At 39.4% G+C, this 21292-nt stretch overlaps 3 protein-coding genes across 3 annotated transcripts in view; 1 reads left to right on the top strand and 2 right to left on the bottom strand.

The window, feature by feature from the left end:
* Positions 1-5514: 5514 nt before the first annotated feature.
* Positions 5515-7996, bottom strand: LOC109474356. Its single transcript, XM_019774649.1, has 3 exons — positions 7399-7996; positions 7130-7262; positions 5515-6704 (listed from the first exon to the last, which is right to left on the bottom strand). Exons 1-3 carry the CDS (start codon positions 7810-7812, stop codon positions 6400-6402), a joined length of 852 nt encoding a protein of 283 aa, XP_019630208.1. The 5' UTR covers positions 7813-7996; the 3' UTR covers positions 5515-6399.
* A 750-nt stretch (positions 7997-8746) lies between these two features.
* LOC109474355 lies at positions 8747-15899 on the bottom strand. Its single transcript, XM_019774648.1, has 6 exons — positions 15834-15899; positions 14684-14758; positions 13644-13837; positions 9684-9852; positions 9097-9402; positions 8747-8760 (listed from the first exon to the last, which is right to left on the bottom strand). The coding sequence occupies exons 2-6, from the start codon at positions 14700-14702 to the stop codon at positions 8747-8749; spliced, it is 702 nt and encodes a 233-aa protein (XP_019630207.1). The 5' UTR covers positions 14703-14758; positions 15834-15899.
* The window catches only part of LOC109474361, a 37261-nt gene continuing 25334 nt past the window's right edge, over positions 9366-21292 (top strand). The window contains exon 1 of the mRNA XM_019774653.1: positions 9366-9432. The gene's annotated coding sequence lies outside the window, so the exon portion shown is untranslated. The remainder of the gene's footprint in view (positions 9433-21292) is intronic.

Raw genomic sequence — 21292 nt, 5'->3', positions numbered from 1 at the left:
GTGATGTACTGAGTGCCACCACCCAGGCCATGCAGGCGGTTGATCAAGGAGATGCCACATGGATAAGTGCTATCACTACGAACATTGACAGTCTACCACCTGAAGATAAGAGTGCAAGTATGGGACCATTGAGCAAGAAGGAGATCGGTGAAGCGCAACGTCGAGACTCAGCCATTAGAAAGGTAATTGAACTGAAAGAAGAAGGGAGGAATCCCACTACCCGAGAGAGGCAAGACAACTCATTCGGTACAAGAGAGTACATGCGGGAGTGGAAAAGGCTTCAGATCGATGATGAGGGCATTCTCCGCCGGAGAGCTGGTCCAGTTCTGCAAATAGTGCTTCCAAAGGACTATAGAAACATTGTATACCAAGAACTACATGACAAAATGGGCCATCTGGGAGCAGACAGGGTTGTCAGCCTGGCAAGACAACGGTTCTACTGGCCAAAGATGCAGAGAGACATAGTTGAATACTGCACCTCCAAGTGTCAGTGCATTAAGCGCCGGAAGCCAAACATTCCAGACAAAGCTCCACTTACTAACATCATCACCACTGAGCCGCTACAACTGGTGTCTATTGACTATGTCCACCTTGAAAGGAGCAAAGGTGGCTACGAGTACATTCTGGTGGTTGTGGACCATTTCACACGGTTTGCTCAAGCATATGCCACCAGGAATAAGGCAGGGAGAACAGCAGCAGAGAAGCTCTTCAATGACTTCATTCCTAGATTTGGGTATCCTCTCAAGATTCACCATGATCAAGGAGCGGAGTTTGAAAACAGGTTGTTTCAACGCCTACATCAGCTGAGTGGAGTGTCGCCCTCGAGAACAACTCCCTATCACCCCCAGGGAAACGGTCAAGTGGAGAGGTTTAATCGGACTTTGCTAGCGATGTTACGTGCTCTCCCAGAATCCCAGAAGACAGATTGGAAGGCGTCTCTTAACAAGGTGGTTCATGCGTACAACTGCACCCGACATGAGAGCACCGGTTACTCTCCCCACTTCCTGTTGTATGGACATCACCCCCGACTGCCAGTGGACCTTATGTTTGGGATTGAAGACAAGGAGCATGAGGTTCAATCATATCCTGAGTATGTCAAGAGATGGAAAAGGGGCATGCAGGAGGCCTACAGGATTGCGAGTCAGCAGGCCAGGAAAACAAGTGCAAAAGGGAAGAAACAGTACGACAGAAAGGTGCTCGGTCTCAGTCTGTCCAGTGGTGACCGGGTCCTTGTTAGAAATATGACAGACCGAGGAGGACCGGGCAAGTTGCGTTCCCACTGGGAGGACAAAATCCACATCGTTGTGAAGCAAAAGGGGAAAAATATCCCCGTGTATGAGGTACGCCCAGAGTGCCAAGAGGGAAGATCACGAGTGTTGCATAGAAATATGTTACTCCCATGCGAGGGACTGCCCCTAGAGGTCCCAGTTCCCAAACAGAGTAGAAGGAGAACACCTCAAGAGGAGGAGGGGAGAGGTAGTGAGAAAGAAGAAGCTGTGCCCAGCAGAGTAGAAGAAGATGAAGAGGCTGAACCTGAGAGCCAGGCAGAAGCTGTGCCCAGCAGAGTAGAAGAAGATGAAGAGCCTGAACCTGAGAGCCAGTCAGGAGGCTCAGACAGCGATAGTGACAGCGAGAAAGAAGAATCTGCACTAAGTGGAGTTGAAGTTGAGTCTGAGGACCAGCCCTGTGTGTCCCAGGGTGGTGAGGATGTTCCAGACTCAGCAGAAGCAGAAGAGAATAGACCGAGACGAAATAGGAGACCACCACGGACTCTCACGTATGATGTAGGTGGACAACCTGGCTACTTGAGAGTGCCAACAGTGAACACAGTAAATGCAGCAGAGTGGAACGTAGGGACACCATGGCCACTGAACATGTGGAATGCGGGAGTAGGGCATCCTGGGCAATTATATCAGTCGTGCCCTCACTGCAGACAGTTGATACCGATAATTCGCATGTACGCGCCCAGCTAAGGGGATGGAGTACCTGCTGTTCGGGTGGATGGTGAACTGCTATGGATTACTATTCCTGTGGAGTACCTGCTATTTGTGTGGACTGTGAACTGCCATGGATTACTATTCCAGTGGATTACTTGTTTCTGTGGATTACCTGTTGTTCTTGTGGACAATTAACTGTTTGGAATAAGAATTACTGTTCGTGTTGTGGATTATCTGCTGTACCTGTGCCGCTGCACCTGTGGATTACCCGCTGAAGGAGAAGAGTCTCAAGGGACAATTATATTATGAACAGTGAATGCATAATATTGTGGAACATGTGTAATAGAGACATAGTGTGAATGAGGTAGAACTTGAGAAAGAGAGAACATCTGTCGTCAGGTCATGTGAAACTTCTTGGGCAATCAACATGTGTGGAGGTTATTATACCGTGGATTGTTGATGTGTCTGTTGATGAAGAACTCCTATAGTAAATCTATTTCTTTCAGAAAAAGTGTAGGGAGTATGAAATGTTCTCTAGTGGATTAAGAGGTGACATTCTGAAGATTACACTATAATGCATCAGTTAGGGGAAGAAAGAAAGCTGTGATTTCTTTGTGTATTAGTAAGTGGACGAGTTGTTCAGCCATGTTGTTAAGTAATATAGATGCTAGTATGCATCTATCTCTTCTGTATGGAAGTAGAATATTATCTTATATCAGTTTGCTACTGTAGAAGTCAGTGCCTTCGCGATGTTTGAAATGTACGTGCAAGTTACGTAGTGAAAAATGCAGTCTTGCTGTAGTTAAGTTTAATTCAATAGTCAAAGCGGTTCTTAAGGCAGTTCTAACACTCTTTACTTTGTTGTACAAGTTAAAAATATTTTATTCGAATTCACATAGATGTAGCTATAGAGAAGTTCCAAGTTAACAGTTCTACATGTTATTTACAACAGTTCAATATTTATTGTCAAATGTCGGGACGACATCTCAGCCAGGGGGGGCGTGTGTTGCCATGTAGAAACACCCCCTTTAGGATAATGGTTTGATCCGATGTACGCATGCGTACTGGGCAGTTGGTTTGAGAGAACAAAGAATACACTCAGTCGTCTCTATGCTCTGGCTTCGCTGGTCGTAATTGCGTTGTCATCTGGAATAGGAACTGTGATCTGGAACGAGGATTGGTAGGGTAACACAGGCTTATGAGGTAATGAAAAATATAATATGGGAATGTATACATAGTCATGTACAGTAGAAACAGGTACATGTAGTTCACACTCAGACAGTCCCTTTTATTGTCAAACATGATTGAAAGCATTTTGATCAAGATGCCATAGAACAAAACACAGCAACAAACACCACAGACGCACAAAAACAAAACAACCCATAGAAAATATCTGATATTAAATGACAGTGATATTGATTTCAAAAGTAACAATAAGATGGGTACTGTAGCCAGAATCTGCTCAATTCACATTCATTTTTTTTACATTATAAGTTGAATCTAATATAAATCTTAATAAAATGATTAACCTGACACTCTGAAAATATTCCTACTTTGGAATGCTGCATGAGTTGTCAGTAACTTGTCAGAAACAAATTGCTTTTGCTTTGTTTACAACCAGGGGAAATGTGAAAAAAAATGACTAATACAGTTATCAATATGAAACTGAATAGAGAAATGCTAATAATAGCCTTCTTTGTTAGGATCATTGCAAAACTGGGATCATGGAGAAAATGCTCAAGTTCATCTGATATAATTCATGACTTAGACTAGACACTTCACCTCTTTAACAAAGATACATTTTTATCATGCAATTAAGTTTCTGGCACAACTTTGGATATGGGTTGCTAGCACTATAAACTAGTTCCACAACCTCAAACATTCAAACCTTTACATGTATGATTGATGAATGATGACTGTTTCTTTGTCTTATTGATTATGCAACTTGGATCATCATTTAACATGAATTATATTCAGTTGTTCACATTCTTCAATCTTCACCCAATGACAGTCTTATTTTACACAAAAAAAGCTATTCTAGCACTTCCTCATGAATCATGCAAATGAGGTCCTGATTGAAGTATTTTAGTTAGAAAAATTTGCGCGCGTGAAAAATCTGTGCATGAAGATATGCAAGTTAGCCAATTCCCAAGGGACTTTAAAACTTTTTGCTGTTTTAAGCTTAATAATAGTTGAAAAAAAAGACATAAAACAGAATTGAATATCATTTTGTTGCATTCTAGACTACATAGCAGTATTTTGTCAATATTTCAGTGATTTTAAGTGATTTTCAAAAGTTAAGTTTTCACGTGCAAAAAAAGTTGAAATTTGCGTGTGAAAGAATTTGTTTCCTAAAATATGAAAGCAAGCTTCTAGAATGGAGAAAAGCTTCAGATTGTTACATTTTACCATCCTAAACCTTATACTAGTAATTTTTCCATGTATTTTTTTACAAATTCAAGTGATTTTCAAATGTTCAGATTTCAAGGAAAATATGCAAATTAACCTATTTTCAAGGGACTTAAAATTTCCAACAAAACTTTTGAGTTACAGATGGAAAATTATACCACAGGATCACATTTTACTGCATAAGAATTTGGTACTGCACATTTTCTTACATATTTCAGGGGACTTTTCACGCGCAAGTTTTTCATGTGCAGAAAACCCGTTCCCCAAAACAAAATACATGTAATTATTGATATTCTTGGCAAAATAATGAAACACATTTCATACACTCAAATTCTTAGTCTAACATTTTTGTTAGAGTAAGTGTGCAACACTAGTGTCCAACAACCTGTTTTAACACTTACATACATTTGTACTTTGTAAGTTATAACGTAAAAAATCGGATTGATATCGTGATCATTAATATTCATCTGTTTGATACACCCTGCTCTAAGTTCTGCTGTACACACTGATAACAAATTATCCGCATTTCTGCCCTAGCGAAGAATATAATATCACCATAGACTCTAGTTACAAAATGGATTTTAGTCCTTTCAGCAAAGGTATTGTATACTAGACTACATGTACGTAGCACTACATATTAAGTTTAACTGCATTCCATGGGAAATTGAAAAAACTTTAAGCATGTACATGGTAAATAATAAATTCACACAGGCATACAAGTACAATGTATTATGGAGCTTGAAACGAGTTTGTGAAAGCCCCACAAGCTTGGTGAAAGATATTAACGTTAACTACAAAGTTAAAACCCCTGTCACATGGGAAATTTGGCCACCTGGCACTGCCGAAGTCCCCCCAACCATGGAGTAGGACGGAAACAAGGTTGGCTGTGATGGATATTTTTTAATGTGCATGGGAGTGCAGATGGGACCTACCTTCTAACATCCATGTCCATAATATCACCAGGGTCCATAATATCGCCACCTTGAGAAACAGTGTGCTTAAACTAAAGTTAAAGATATTTTACTGCAACATACTTTTCAGGTATGTACTCCAGCACACCTCAAATGTACATACCGCAGTAAAAATATCTTTAAGTACACTTTTTCTCAAGGTGGCGATATCATGGACTATGGTGATATTATGGACACAGATGTTATGGGTTCTTGGCCAAACATCCAATCATTATGCCACACGATCCCAAACAACGTCTTGGTGAGCATATATGGTATACCCGGTCATAGATAATGTTCTTTCAAGAAGCAAATAATTATCATGACTACATACAATTGTTTAATACTTCACTCTGTACCAATGGTATCGATGAAATATATAATTTGTTTTTCCTCATGTGATGGTCATTAAAGTCAGAAAATCCCATTGCAGAGTGGGGTGATATTGTGAGTTAAACTTTGGGATGGTTCATTTCTGCAAAAAGGTTGATATGGAACAGTCTATTTTGGAATGGGGAGGAAGATAGGGTGAAATATGCTGTATTTGCTCCCAAACAAACATTGGCCTTTCTAAATAATGTTGGCTTTTAGTTGCTTCTCAAATTATTATTTTTTCATGTCATTTGTTGTTGGTTCAGTGATATTGGTCACATACATGTGATTTGCACATGCCATGATTGACATTGGATTGAACTTTTTAGTTTTAAGAAGATTTTAGGTGAAGGGATTTTCTCATATGTAGTGTACTAATTAAAATGAAATAAAAGTCACGTTGACAAATTCTGTTCTTTCCAATGCAGCCCTATAACCTGGGTGCCATCCGATTCTTCAGGGTTGCCATTACAAATCGGATGGCACCCAGGCTAGCAGCCCTATAAGTATAATAGGGACCAAACTAATCGTCAGTTCTCTCCAACCGAGTCCAATTGCAAGCAAAGGTTTGGGTTTAAATTTGACGTGTTTTTAGGATTTTCTTATCTGTCTTTCCTTTTTGCATAAAAAAGATTTAAAAGCCTGATAAAAAGCCTAAAAACATGCCAAAAATAAGCCAAGACCTTCATGTAAACCTCTGCATGGAGTCAGTAATCATCAGTACTGCTAGTTCAGAGTGAATCTCTGAAGTCCTTGTCAATCATGTTACATGCAAGTTCCTGGTGATGATCGTGGACATCCTGTACCCAGTATTTTACATCCCCTCCCCCTGTGATCCATGGAGACTTGTCTGTGCCACTTACATCAACCAAGATCACCTGGACCAGATCCCTCAGGCCATAGCTCACGTAGGACTTGTATGTATCTATGGCCCTCTCTGCTTCCCTTCCTAGCAGTCTACCATTGGTGTTGATGCACAGCAGTACAGGAACACACAGTTCAGAAACCACCTCCAAGTCTTCCAAGTCAGGAATGCCTAAATGGTAATATTAAAACTAAATGATGACCTTAATACTGACAATGAAAAGAAATTTGTATGGAGAACAACCTACTAGTAGATGAAAAAGGAACTGTCAATACCTCTTTCAAAGGGAGTAACTGGATATATAATAATGCCTTTTTCAATAAGGTTGTAAACAGCCATTTTAATTCAACATAATTTGTAGAAGGATGACTCTCACACTGGCTTACGTATGCTACGAAAAGTTGCAGCATATTCAGACTGAGTGCATTTTCCTCCAAATTGAATTATTGGCACTTGAATTTTGTATAAAGCATCATCCTTCTATTTTTTTTGGTTTATATACTAAGGAGAGATATTTATTGGTATACAAAATTAACTGCTTTGGATTGAAGTAAATGCTTAGCTTATTTTGGTCTATTGTAATTGTGGTAGGGTACCTCGAGTGTAATCCACTACACAGATGAATGCAGAACAGGAGCGAGTCCACAGTCCAAGGGCTGCTTCTATCGCTTTAGTCTTCCGTCTTATTGCTTTAGGCGCACTTGGAAACAGCATCACAGGCAAAGTACTCTAAAAGAAGAAAGGGTATTTGAAGAACAGACAAAGGGTTAGTGTGTGGTGGAGATTTTAATTGGCTTTCGTTATAAATTCCAATTATTTGCTTTAATTCAAAATGAGTATTAAACTGTATACAAGTCATGTATACCTGCATGTTCTCAGATCCATCATAGAGCAACATGTCACAAGTGCAACTCTTCTGTTCAAGCTTTTGGACTGCATTTGGGAAAACCAACTTCATCAGACCTTTTTTGCTCTTGTCTTCTGGTCCGATCACCCCAAGAATGAACACATCCCGCAAGAGGTTGCGCATCCCAAACTGGATGCACGCGATGAGAATGCTGTCGTTGACATCTTTAACACTGTCGTCATGTAGCCAGGCTCTTGCTTCGTAGTCAAAGTTTGCTGCATCGTGAATGTTACCTGACCATCCTAACCTAAGGTCACCTTTGCTGATGTCAGGCAGTTTGTACATAACCGCTCTTTCCACTTGCTTGATGACTGATGCACGACTCTCGTCTTTCACATCATCAATTATACGCTGAAGTTGGCTTTCTGTCATGTCACTTCTGTCAACAATTTTTGTTGACAAAAGCACTGCTTTCAAGTAGTTGGACTCAAATTCCACTGTTTTGCCTTCAGTCTCAAGGAAGATAGCATATACCTGAAGCAGCCTTTCATTTCCTTGACGATCTGCTATAACAAGAGCTGCTACTGTTCCCAAAGATGCAATACCACCAATTGCTGCACCAACTCCCGTTGCTGACGAAAGAAAAGGGAAATATGAGTTAAGTTCATAAGATTTTATACATTTCTTGGCACCATCAAATTCTTGGGGCATCACAGGATATGTTTGGTAATTTTTTTAAAAAGTGTGAATCTCTGAAAAAAATCTTCTAGAGTCCATACTTCTAGTAGATAAAGCCACACCAATTCAATTTCTTGGTGAATGGATTTTTCTAGAAAAATAATGGAGCTGGCGGGCAAAAATAAAAAATAAAAACAGGCCTAGGCATCCTATTATGGCCCAAAATGGTACAATAGGAGCCATGATGTCAACACACCAGGCTGGTTCCAAATTTAAACAATGAATTTTGAACTTTTAATGATACCATTGCATTGAAAGATGGAATAACTGTAACAACTACAATGTAGGATGAAAAGGACTGTTTTCAACTGTTCACCTGGCAAAATATGAGCATTTTGCAGTTGATTCTGAATTTTTTTTTTTTGCAAATAAGAAAAAAATGAAGCGGGCGAATCCGTTAACCAAGAAATTAAATTAGTGTGGCCAAAACTTCTTTTGTATACAATACCAAATGCATATCAGAGGAATAATTTAGAAAATGATTGTAAGTGCTCATTGTTTACTTAAGTGAAAACTTTGCATTTTGTCATTTTTTCAAATTCAGTTACTAAAATAGTTCCATGACCTTTGCCAAATGATGACTCACGAAATTCTGTTTCTCATGGATTACACGACAGATGAGCATGAGCTACAAATTTGTGACTGTAACATACACAAATGTCAAAACTAGAAGTTCCGTCAGTTAATCCATTGCAGCTCAATAACAAGCCACGAGGGACCGGTCTCATCGTCGACTTTCCCACAATCATGACCATGACCAAATATCAAGACAATTAATGACAGCCTTCTCGAGTTACAACATTTATGTTTACCGTCAGATAGACACACGCATGAATTCTACCAAAAACGTAACCATACACTTAAAAGTCTGCATGAGGATGTAATAGTATGTAATAGTAATAGATTGTATCTGCATAGACATTTTGTGTACATGTACTATGTAACATTGCAGTGCATTAAAAAGTGATAGATACTTACATGCTCCAAAGAAAACTGCTGCCCCACCTGCAGTCAACCCTACTGCACTTGCAGCTGCTGCTCCAAATGCAACTTTCTTCCATAGAGCAATCTTAAATTTGATTTTCAGGTCTGCTCCTATGACATTCATGGCTTCGCACATTGTTGTTACTGCCTTGCTGTTTGTCTCACCAGTAACATCAATGCATTCTGATCCATGCACTAGTGTAACTTCGTCGGAGCCCACTGCTGCCCTGCTTGTGATGCTGCTTTGAATTCTTCCCTCTCTGAAGAGGTCAGGATCAACTTTATTCTTGCCAGCTCTTCCTGGACAAGTACACAAAATTGATAGTGATTGTAAGTATAAACAAGAATTCGGAGACCTTATAGTCATACTTTTAAATACAATTAAAATTGTAATTTTCTTGTTACCTTCGCTAAGGTTATGTTTCCGTAGTGTTTGTATGTCTGTGTGTGATTTTTATATATGTGTGTGTGTGTGTCTGTGTCTTAAGAACCATGATTTAATTTAGAACAAGAGTTCCAAATCTCCTTCCAAGGGAATGATGTTACTAGAAGGAGATTAGAGAAAGATGTAACTGACTCACGTTTGACAACATCGAGAAGCGCATACAAATGCTGTAGGATGTTAGATGCTTTTTGCAGCTGCTCTCTGAGCAGGTAGAAGATCATGCAGATCTGGAATGCCATTGTAAGGAAGGCTACCCTGGTCCCCTCAGTGACACGTTTTTCTGTTCTTCCTTTATCCGCAAACATCTGTTAATCATCAAGATGATAAAAGAATATTAATTACCTATACCCTTGTATTAGGCAGTGACATACATGTACAGTGTAATAATAATATATTGACAATTGTGAAAGGATGACACAGCCTGAGTAATTGTTTATGAAGGAAGTCCTATTCTTCCAATTTGGTTTTGTCCTCCAGTCAGCCCTTGTGAACCTAGCCTTACCTAGGAATAATCTTACTATAATTGTGTGCAGTTTCACCTCCCAGTCCATCCCTGGTAGCCTGAGGGGCTTCAGGAGGCGGCTGGAAAGAGCTTGATAAGTAGAAATCGGCTAAATAGAGATAACATACCAAGGGAGTTGGTCTGCGCTGAGAGAACAGTTGCCTGTTTGGGGTCACCATTTCTTTGAAAATTTAAAATTAATCGCTATCTAATAGGTGCCAAGTAGCTAAATTACCCTTTTAATTTTTATTGCTTTGCGACTTGGCCGTGATGGACAGTGACACGAACAGGCGGTGTGACCATGTGACAGAAAGTCTCAAACTTTTAGTCCATAACGGTACATTTTCTTGTCAAAATAAACACAAAACTCAGAGAAAAGAGAACCTCATAATATCTAAGATCATACCGACCGTGTTTCAGATCAAGATCTTTGTGGATAAGCAGCATGAGACCCCGTTTTCAGCCTGTATGCTTCCCTGTTGCTAGCGGCATGGGGTACAATGGCCGCGCAGCACCTGGTACACTTTAAGACCCCCATTGACACTCAGTTTTTCTATTTGATTAACAGGCCTATCTGAATAGAAAATTGTCTATCCAAATCGATACTGAATTCACAATGCATTCGCACTGCTTTTCGCCGATCTGAATTGCACCCGCCCGCGAAAGAATTTCCATATCGTTATGTCATATTTTCACCAAACATCGGAATTATATGTACCACCAGCCTTGCTTCGTAAACTCATATTTCACAAGAAAATTTTACCAAGCTGCCACCTTCCCACTTCTCACGTACTGGAAACATTCCCACTACAAATTACCAGCGAGGTTAGATCACATAAAAAAATAAAACGCCTCTTATCTTTCAAACAGGAGACAAATATTTTTGAAAAATAACTTGCTGCATCATAGCTTTCATTGCTGTTTCATTCAACTTGTTGATGCTGTACTTGTTGATTGTAAAATGATCACTCATCTGTTGTCTCCAGTAGAGTATCAACGGTAGCGTTATCACAGCGTGCAAAAAACCGGCATCACACATGGGTGCGACTCCCCATGACGCGCTGGTTGGTTTATTGCTTATGATCTTCTGCGCTGAGGTTGTCAGTGTGAGTTTTTCTTCTAATAATAAGGGGATTATTTCATACTGTTTGATTGTAGCGACCCCGCACAGGCTTCCGGTGGGGCAAACTGTTCTCTCAGTGCGGACTCCCCTGGCATGTTATCTCTCTATTTGGCTGATTTCTACTCTTTCCTTTTACCTCCCGAAGCCTGGTAGAGGCTACATCCCTGGGGCATTCATTGTTCTCTGTTCATGGAAAAACCACTAAAATATTAATTTACTGCCAACATCCAGGGCTCATTGTTCTCATGACTCAATACTTTAGACGTACAAATGTATGTCTATAGTACCGGGTATACGTATCATGTATGATACAATGTAATATAAGGTGGCACATCCCAGTTTCTTGAGGTCTATAAGTTATTGCAGGAGAATACCAGAGACCCAGAGGTTGGAAGAGGGGATTGGCCAAATCGTCTTATATGTATAATAGGTATTGGGAACTATGAACTGTACGGGTGAGCCCACCCTTCGGGTACTAGTATTTTTCATTATGGAGTTCTGACAACGCCCTCGGAACCCTCAAAAAGGAAACAATTTCTGGCTGAAATTACCGAAATTGTAATGGCTACCCAGAAAATTCTGATGAATACAGATATGGACATAGCTTTTATGGGGGCCTGCAAGGGGGGGTCCCGACAATGCTCTACACTAAATTCTGAGAGCCGGCTACGTATTACGCTGAATTCAAGAAGCCTCTCTACGCTCTACGCTAAATTCTAAATTCGAAAGATTCCGAACACAGAAGTTCACTTAAAAGCTTTTAGCGCTCTTCAGAAGATCCAACTCCAGATCAAGCTGCGCCTGAGCATGCCCGTAGCCAGGATTTTGTGTGTGTGTGTGTGGGGGGTTCTTCCCACTGCTTGAGGGACCAGCAAGCGCCATAGGTCTAGGGGTATGCTCCCCCGGAAAATTTTGAAAAATGAACCTTCTAAAATGGCATTTCATGCGTTTTTGAGAGGATTTCAGAGAAAAAAATCAGAGCACTTGCGAGGCCTCGAGTTCTCGTTTGCGGCTTGGATTACGCTCTATGCACAATTAATCGATTACGCTTTACGGTTAATTCCCGATAGCTACAACGCATTACGCAGAATTAAAATGGCGGATGACGCTCTACGCTAAATGCGCCAATTACGCTCTACGTTGAATTAGAGCGGTCCGTCTACGCTCTACATAGAATTAAAACGGTCGATTACGCTCCACGGAAAAGGGCTTGCGGGCCCCCTTTTATATTTCTGTATAACGTTAGCATGGATTCTCTTTTTTTACAGATTCTGAAGTAAAGTTGAAGATGAAATATTGATTTTAAGAGGGTGTACTAGGGGGTTATCAGAACCAATAAAATGGTAATCGGAATCTGCTGCCCTGCTCGGTCCACATAAACTGCTGCCCTGTCCGGTTATGGGGTTTCGAGTATTGCATGCTGCGGAGCAAGCTTTTCTGTTTGTTGTTGCCCCCCTCGCGTTTTCCACTGTTTTCTACGACAACAAAATGACATTCTACGGTGAAGAATAATACCATTTCGTTACTAAACCAGAAAGCTAAGCAAACGTCAGGGCTCGTGACAGCGACTGATTTGGTCGCATATGCACCCAAAATTTTGACGGTGCGACTACATTTGCAATCACAGTCGCACGGTGCGCCGATAAAAATTTTAGCCTACATTGTAGATAATAGCAGAACTAAGCTGAAAATAAATGAACTCCAGGCCCTGTTCGCTGACTGAAGCACAACTTGTTTCAATATTTTCCCGGTAAAAAAAAGATATTTGCTCGTCATTCACTTTATCTTCCGCGGAGCGGCGTGGGTTGAGCCGCTAATCGCGTGCATCGTGCTGCTTGTATGGGCAACACAGCGGAAAAATGATCCATTCCCAGAAGAAATGTTACACATGAAAATAACAATTATAACTTATTTCATTAGTCAAATTAATTTTTAGGCCATAAAATGTTTAAAACGATTGAAATTTGCCCGTAAAACAGCTCGAAACTTTTGGAAAAATGGCGATGCTAGCAGAAAGAAGGGAAAACAGAGGCTAAAGGTCATTACGCTAGCATCCAATGATGACTTCCAGGAAATGACTTCTATTTGTCTCTGGGAAAGACAAAATGCAAGGGATGGGGAAGCTGCATCAGGTGCTTTGAACTCTGACCCACCCAGGTCTAAATTTCTGTGGAGATCCCTTAAAACCCAGCTTCTGTACTGTAATCTGAACATTTGAATCTGAATTTAATGATATTGAATATGAACTGTTGCATCTATCTTCATGCCCCAAATCATAGAAATCCATCGATATTTAATCTTTAGAAGTTGAGCAGGCTGCTGTGTGTATGGTTCAATTGATAAAAAAAAGGAAGAGCTGTTACAATACCAAGAAAAGCTGCTACTATATCAACCTTACACGGAAACAACAAAGAAACAAAGTTTAACAAACAATTCAACATTTTTGCCCTTGGAGTGAAAGTTTTACTTACCCGTTCATTTGCAATGGCATCACGCCTTCGTTGCAGGTCATCACGAAGCTTCTGGCCCATCCCTGGAAAGTTGTCCCTAAACCATCTCCTGCCCTTCCGGCACAGCTCATCTCCCTCAATGTTAAGATCCATACTGCGGCATCCTTGACTGATAATCCACTCTTTTACTTGTTCCCTTGTCCAAGCTCGTGGGTCTATGTTGGTAGAAGTAGCAAAAATTGGATCAGTGAAGCAGCCTGCTGATTTCCTATACAAAGTAATAACCAAACTCATCCCGGGCTCACTGGGCCACTACGCATACTCCATAATTTATGTAACGGTAATTTTGATAGGTGGGCGAAGGGCTCTTGGCTGCCAAAGAAAAACCACTAACGGTCCAATACTAGTCTGGCTCCGAGGGTAACAAAGTACGGGTAACCCTTTAACTAAGGTACATAAACATAAAAGGACAACCTTATTAAGGAAAACCTTAGGAGTTGTAACATTGATGTCAATTCTTGGGAAACAATGGCCCATGACAGAACTGGGTGACAGGAGACTCCAGATCAGATTTTACTAGCACATGTACATGTACTGTATGTATTTATATGATATAATGTTACATGATTTTTAATCACAACCACTTGTTTGACTAGTTTGAAAGTTTTGATGACCTAAACATCTTCATCAGAGCAATTATGACAGATTCACTGTGCACTGAAGCTAGGTGTTTCTGTTAACAATGTGATCCCAGACTTAAATTCATGGTGACATACATGTATACATGTATAAAATTGTTACAACAATAGTGAAATATGCAGTCCTAGGTGTAAATTAGTCACAGCAGGAAAGAAAGAAGCTGAGAAACAGGAGAACAAATCAGCAGTGACTGTTACGGACCATATCACAAGGCATTACACATAATTTTTATAACTTATTGAACATATTTTTGATAACTTATTGATCATTAAGTTACAATACTTGTATACTGTTAAAACATAAACTTTATAAGGTATTGTATATTACACTCATTGCAAGATAATTTTACGGCTTAGCTTTACCTCCGTGTGGGGCATCCATGTTGACTGACAGCTTACAAATTAAGTGTACTGTCCAAAGTAGAAATCGTCTTCAGCCTGTAAGGAAAAAATTCATAGTTACATAATACAAATGTATATTATGTAACTATTAGAATTATTTTATATTATGTTCTACTGTTATTCAGAACTACATGACGTGTGACGTGTGTGATACATGCTCTGTGACCTTGTGCCCAAGGCAACCCCATACCAAATTCCAGGTCATTTCGTTTAAATGTTAGGGCTCAGGTGGAGCAAAAAAGGATGTTTTTGTCTTAAGATAGCCAAAAAGCCCAATTTTAGCAGAAGCAACTTGAAAGTAGCAGAAAGCAACTTTAAAGTAGCATAAAGTATGTCAAAGGTGTACAATCATATAATTCTGTTCACATATGTTTTGCCTCCATGGTCCAAGGTATGCCCATAACAAATTTCAGGTTATTTGAATAAAATGTACATTTTTTTGCCTAAAAATGGTTAAAAATATTCAAAAGCCTGTATCAGAAAAACAAAAAACATTCAGGGGCATTTGGCCACTCTACCTCTAAATTTCAGATCATTTGGCAAAAAAATATTCAAAAGCCTGTATCAGAAAAACAAAAACATTCAGGGGCATTTGGCCACTCTACCTCTAAATTTCAGATCATTTGGCAAAAAAATTAAGAAATTGAATCCTTTTAAGGAAATGGCATTGGAGGAGAAGGAGAAGAAACATGAGGGAAAACAAAATATTTCATCCATACCATGAAAAACAGTATAACAGAGGAGTGTGAATAGAAAGTGGAAACAAATACCATATACTGTACATGATAATGAAAGTGAAAGCATTTTTCCATCAGAATTCAGAAGTTATTAGACTGTTTTTGATTTTAATTTTTGGTTGACTATATTTCCCTTTTAGGTATACATGTAACGTTAGCTGTTTTAATCCAGTATAAGCCATACAATTGGTCTTAAATCTACATGTAGTATAAGCCATACATGGTCACATTACCACTTTACATGGTAGTCTGTTACTGTAGACTTTGGATAATAGTCCTTGCTTCCAAGCTTCCTGTCTCAAATACCGTACGGTAGACACTTGCCAAGGGCATATAATGAAGAGTCCCAAAAGACTTTATGTTAGTGGTCGTACCTTCTAGTGCTTTTAGCTCCTTGAAACCCTGTCCCAATTCGTTTCAGCCAGCGGTCTTGCCACGTCAGCTACTACGAGCTGTAGCTGGGCCCTTTATGTTTAGATCCTGTTTCTGACCTTGTTGCCTGACAACGCCTGTTGCTATTGTATGATCTATGGCAGCTCTAATATAATGAGACAGGCACATTCCTGGTAGGGCTGTCAGACTCTGTTGTCAGGTATCACACTTTGATGATGATCATGAACATGACAAACAAGAATTCGGAGATCTCATACCTCCATGAAATATGTAGAGTTTACGTAAAATTGTTATTGGAGGGATTTGTCTCATTACCTCCATGAAATGTGTCATGGAGGTTATATTTACCTCCATGAAATGTGTCATGGAGGTTATATTTTCAGTTGCGTTTATCTGTCCGTCCGTCTGTCCGTCTGTCCGTCCGTCTGTTGGTCAACAAGATAACTCAAGAACGCCTGGATGGATTGGTTTCATACTTGGTGTGTTGGTAGGGTGTGACGAAAACTGGAAATGATTAGATTTTGGGCCCCCTAGTGGCTTCCCTTGGTACTGCAGCGCAACTTCCGGTTTTGATATCTCGCGATCTGGACATGCTAGGGTCATGATATTTGGATGGAAGGTAGCTCTTGTCCTCGGGAAGAAGTCACGTGAGTTTGGTCCCCCTAGCGGCTTGTTCTGGAACTGCAGGGTGGTTTCTTTGAAAATCTTCGAGAGAGGATAACTGAACAACCGTTTGATGGATCATCATGATTTTTGGTATGTAGGTAGCTTAAGTGATGCTTGACATAATCAAAATATAATTATGCAAATCAGGGTCTAATTTGCATAATTAATGAGGAAATTCTATAAATCAGCTGTATTTCATATTAGGGCTATAAAACTCTATAGACATATGTTAGTGAGAAAGACAAGATCATTGGCAGATATCGATTATGTAAAGGAAGACCTAATTTGCATAATAAATGGCAAATTGGTACAATTTTATGGTGGTAACTGCTGGGAATTTAATACTTACCATAATTGGAAGTTCAGTGAAGGTGAACATCACTAAACATAATTTATTTCAATCAGGACCTCATTTGCATAATTTATGAGGAAACGCTAGAATAGCCTTATTTCTTAAGATAACCCTGTCATTTGGTGGAGAGTATGATCAATTGATACAATATATGCAAATGGCCTTATATAATTTGAATATATGCGGTGAAAAATGTAAGCCAATTACAGGTGGTCATCACCATGCGTAAGATTTATGAAAGCAATACACATGTCATGGAGGTATGAGATCATCGAACTCTAGTTTCAGTTGCGTTTATCTGTCCGTCTGTCCGTCTGTCTGTTGGTCAACAAGATAACTCAAGAACGCCTGGATGGATTGGTTTCATACTTAGTGTGTTGGTAGGGTGTGACGAAAACTGGAAATGATGAGATTTTGGTCCCCCTAGTGGCTTCCCTTGGTACTGCAGCGCAACTTCCGGTTTTGATATCTCGCGATCTGGACATGCTAGGGTCATGAAATTTTGATGGAAGGTAGCTCTCGTGCTTGGGAAAAAGTCATATGAGTTTGGGCCCCCTAGCAGCTTGTTCTGGAACTGCAGGGCACTTTCTGGCGAAATGTTTAAAAGCCAATAAGTCCAGACAGGAACAACATATTTTCATTATTTTTGGTGTGTAGGTAGCTGAGAGAGAGATGTACATAATTAAATGCAAATTGTGCAAATGAGGACTTTATTTGCATAATTAATGAGGAAATTCTATAATTACAGTGTTTTACGATATCTCGTGATCTGGACATGCTAGGGTCATGAAATTTTGATGGAAGGTAGCTCTCGTGCTTGGGAAGAAGTCATATGAGTTTGGGCCCCCTAGCAGCTTGTTCTGGAACTGCAGGGCACTTTCTGGCGAAATGTTTAAAAGCCAATAAGTCCAGACAGGAACAACATATTTTCATTATTTTTGGTGTGTAGGTAGCTGAGAGAGAGATGTACATAATTAAATGCAAATTATGCAAATGAGGACTTAATTTGCATAATTAATGAGGAAATTCTATAATTACAGTGTTTTACATTATACTACTTACATACATGTAATGTATGTAACCTATGGCAGGCGGAACTTCAACAGATACTAATTATGCAAATGACCTAATTTGCATAATTCATGCGAAAATTCTATGATTTCGTAATGGTGAATGATGAGAATGTCATACTTGGGACATCTGTAAGTTAATCAAAAGTTAACATACATCACGATGCATATATCATGTTAATGCAGAGGTCATTTGCACAATTAAAGAAGAAATTTACATTTACATATCAAGATCATATTTCATGGAGGTATGAGATCTCGGAATTCTAGTTGTACATGTATATGGAAGTAAGGTCATAATTAATAGTTTCATTTTTGGTTTTCTGAACTCAAATTACAATATTTTGCGTGAGGAATTCCTATCCTTTGGCAATATTTCATTTCAACTTGTCCTCATTAATTATGCAAATGACCTCTACATTAACAATATATATAGTGATGTTAACCTTTAAATAACTTACACATGTCACAAGGTATAAAATTCCACATCATGCACCATTACAATTTTCACATTAATTATGCAAATTAGGTCATTATTTACATAATTGGTACATGTATCTGTTGATGTTTCACCTGCCATAGATTACATACGAGACCATCACATGTATGAAAGTACTATCATGTAAAACACTGTAATTACAGAATTTCCTACTTAATTATGCAAATTTAGCCTTCATTTGCATAATTTACATCTTATTATGTACACCTCTCTCTAAGCTACAATGTACCTTAGACTACACCAAAAATGATGAAACTACGTTGTTCCTTTATTGACTTAATCCACTTAAAAAGATTTTCACCAGAAACTTCCCTGCAGTTCCTGAACAAGCTGCTAGGGGGACAAAACGTACGCCACTTATTTCTGACAGGAAAAGCTGTATGTCACCAAAAATTCAAGACCAGGACAAAAGATACAAAAACCGGAAGTTCTGCTGCAGTACCAAGGTCAGCCACCTGGAGGCCAATGTTTGACCTTGACCTTTGTCTTTCTAAGACCTAACAATGTACCAAATATCATCACAATCCATGAAGGCATTATGAAGTTATGCTGACTACAAATGTGTGGAAACACAAACACACGGACACAAAAAACAATACCTCCATGTTTCATGGAGGTAAAAGTATGGGACGGACAGAGTTTCTGACAAATGGGATAGATATCTGGCAGGCAGTCATTGGACTACATTGTACATGATACATACCGCGTAGTCGTCTATTGGAACCCTAAAGAAACGAAGGAGCCTCAGTGTAAATATTTGGACCAAATACCTGTTGGATTTTTTTTTCCAAGGCAACCTCGCAAAGCAATGATCTCAAAACCTGGTAGTTAAAATTTGCAAAATCACCACTGTCATTGAGGGAGGTACATGTAGCTTGTACATGTAGCATGCAGCTTGTGAAAAAAAGGTAATTTCGTCTTGATGTGAAGGATTCTTAGCATTGTATTGACCATTGTGCACTGGGAGAGGACTTGTAAAGTACTTTTAAATTATTATATATGGACTTCAATAGCCTCCTTTGCAGACTTGTTGGAAGCAGCATTATTTTTTTTTCTGTGAGCGAGTTATTCTGTGGAGGGACGATTTTGCCACCGAGGGAGTTTTGTCACGGAGAGAAGGTTTCGCGCCCCCCAACAAGTCTGCTTGCATTCAGCGACCAAAAAGGGCCTGGGATAAGCCAGCCTTTCATACTGGCTATTAATATGTTCGTTTGGTAGAAAAAAGGGTTCCTTTTTTCTACCTCCATGCAAATATGAAGTCAATCCATGTAAGCCTTCTCAAGTTATCGTGTTTATACTCAGACAGACCGACACACAGACAGACAGACAGACACACACACAGACAGACACACACACAAACGCCTCTGAAAACATAACCTTCTTGGCGAAGGTAACAATGTCTGATCCATAAAATGTGCACATCTTTTAACCATTGACCTTGACCTTTGTCTTCCTAAGACTTACCAACATACCAAATATCATCATAATCCATAAAGGCATAATGAAGTTATGCTGACTACAAATGTGCGGAAACACACACACACAGACACACACACAGACAGACTTGCCAAAAACAATACCTCCATTTTTCATGGAGGTAACTAAACCATAAACAACAAGAGTTCCGAGATCTCATACCTCCATGAAATATGGGCTTGACATGTGAATGTAAATTTCTTCTTTAATTATGCAAATGACCGCCACATTAACATAATAAATGCATCGTGATGTTAACTTTTGATTAACTTACATTAAAATTCAATTACATTGAAATTCCCATCATTTACCACTAAGGAGTCATAGAATTTTCGCATTAATTATGCAAAATAGGTCATCATTTGCATAATTGGTATCTGTTGATATTCCATCTGCCATAGATCACATACATGACATGTATGAAAGTAGTATAATGTAAAACACTGTAATTATAGAATTCCTCATTAATTATGCAAATTAAGTCCTCATTTGCATAATTTGCTGTTAATTATGTACATCTCTCTCTCAGCTACCTACCTACCAAAAATGATGAAAATACATTGTTCCTATCTGGACTTATTGGCTTTTAAAGATTTTCCCCGAAAGTCCCCTGCAGTTCCAGAACTAGCTGCTAGGGGGACCAAACCCACACCACTTATTCCTGACAGGACAATCTATTTGCCACCAAAAAATCAAGACCATAGCATGTTCAGGACAAAAGATACAAAAACCGGACGTTCTGCTGCAGTACCAAGGTCATCCACCAGAAGGCCCATATTTGACCTTGACATTTGGCTTCCTAAGACCCACCATCATACCAAATATCATCACAATCCATAAAGGCATTATGGAGTTATGCTTACTACAAATGTGCGGAAGCACAAACACACAGACACACACACACACACACACACAGACACACAGACACACACACAGCCACGCCAAAAACAATACCTCCATTTTTCATGGAGGTAAAGAGGAGCCCGAGCAAAAATAATGCATAGAGTATGTTTTCTGATAAAGGACAACAGCAAGTGGAAACATATATATAGGCAGCATAATATACATGATAACGAAAGTGAAAGCATTTTTTCCTAAAATGTAAATTTTGTTATCAGACTGCTTTTGATTTGAATTTTTGGTGGAGTCTATTTCCCTCCTAGATCAAAATGTAGCTGTGTCAATCTATAAGCCATACATGGTCACATTACCACTTTACCATCATGATCATGGTAGTCTGTTAATAAGACTTTGCATGACCGTCCTGTCCTTGCTTCCAAGCTTCCTGTCTCAAATAGACACTGACCAAGGGCATTTAATTATTGAAACATTAATTATTGAAGAGTCCCAAAAGACTGGGACTTTATGAGTGAGGGT

This window comes from Branchiostoma belcheri, unplaced genomic scaffold, assembly GCF_001625305.1.
Source record: "Branchiostoma belcheri isolate BF01 breed outbred unplaced genomic scaffold, Haploidv18h27 scaffold303, whole genome shotgun sequence".
NCBI lineage: Eukaryota > Metazoa > Chordata > Leptocardii > Amphioxiformes > Branchiostomatidae > Branchiostoma > Branchiostoma belcheri.
Note: the sequence above shows the minus strand (reverse complement) of the source record. Positions and strands in the feature narration are given on the sequence as shown.

Coding starts and splice junctions, on each gene's coding strand:
- LOC109474355 (XM_019774648.1), bottom strand. Junction 9,853..13,643: donor ATGCCATTGCAAATGAACGG/GTAAGTAAAACT, acceptor GATGATTAACAG/ATGTTTGCGGATAAAGGAAG. Junction 9,403..9,683: donor GCTTCTCGATGTTGTCAAAC/GTGAGTCAGTTA, acceptor GTACTTGTCCAG/GAAGAGCTGGCAAGAATAAA.
- LOC109474356 (XM_019774649.1), bottom strand. CDS start 7,812: ATGACAGAAAGCCAACTTCAGCGTATAATTGATGATGTGAAAGACGAG. Junction 7,263..7,398: donor ATGGATCTGAGAACATGCAG/GTATACATGACT, acceptor TTCTTCTTTTAG/AGTACTTTGCCTGTGATGCT. Junction 6,705..7,129: donor TGTAGTGGATTACACTCGAG/GTACCCTACCAC, acceptor ATTACCATTTAG/GCATTCCTGACTTGGAAGAC.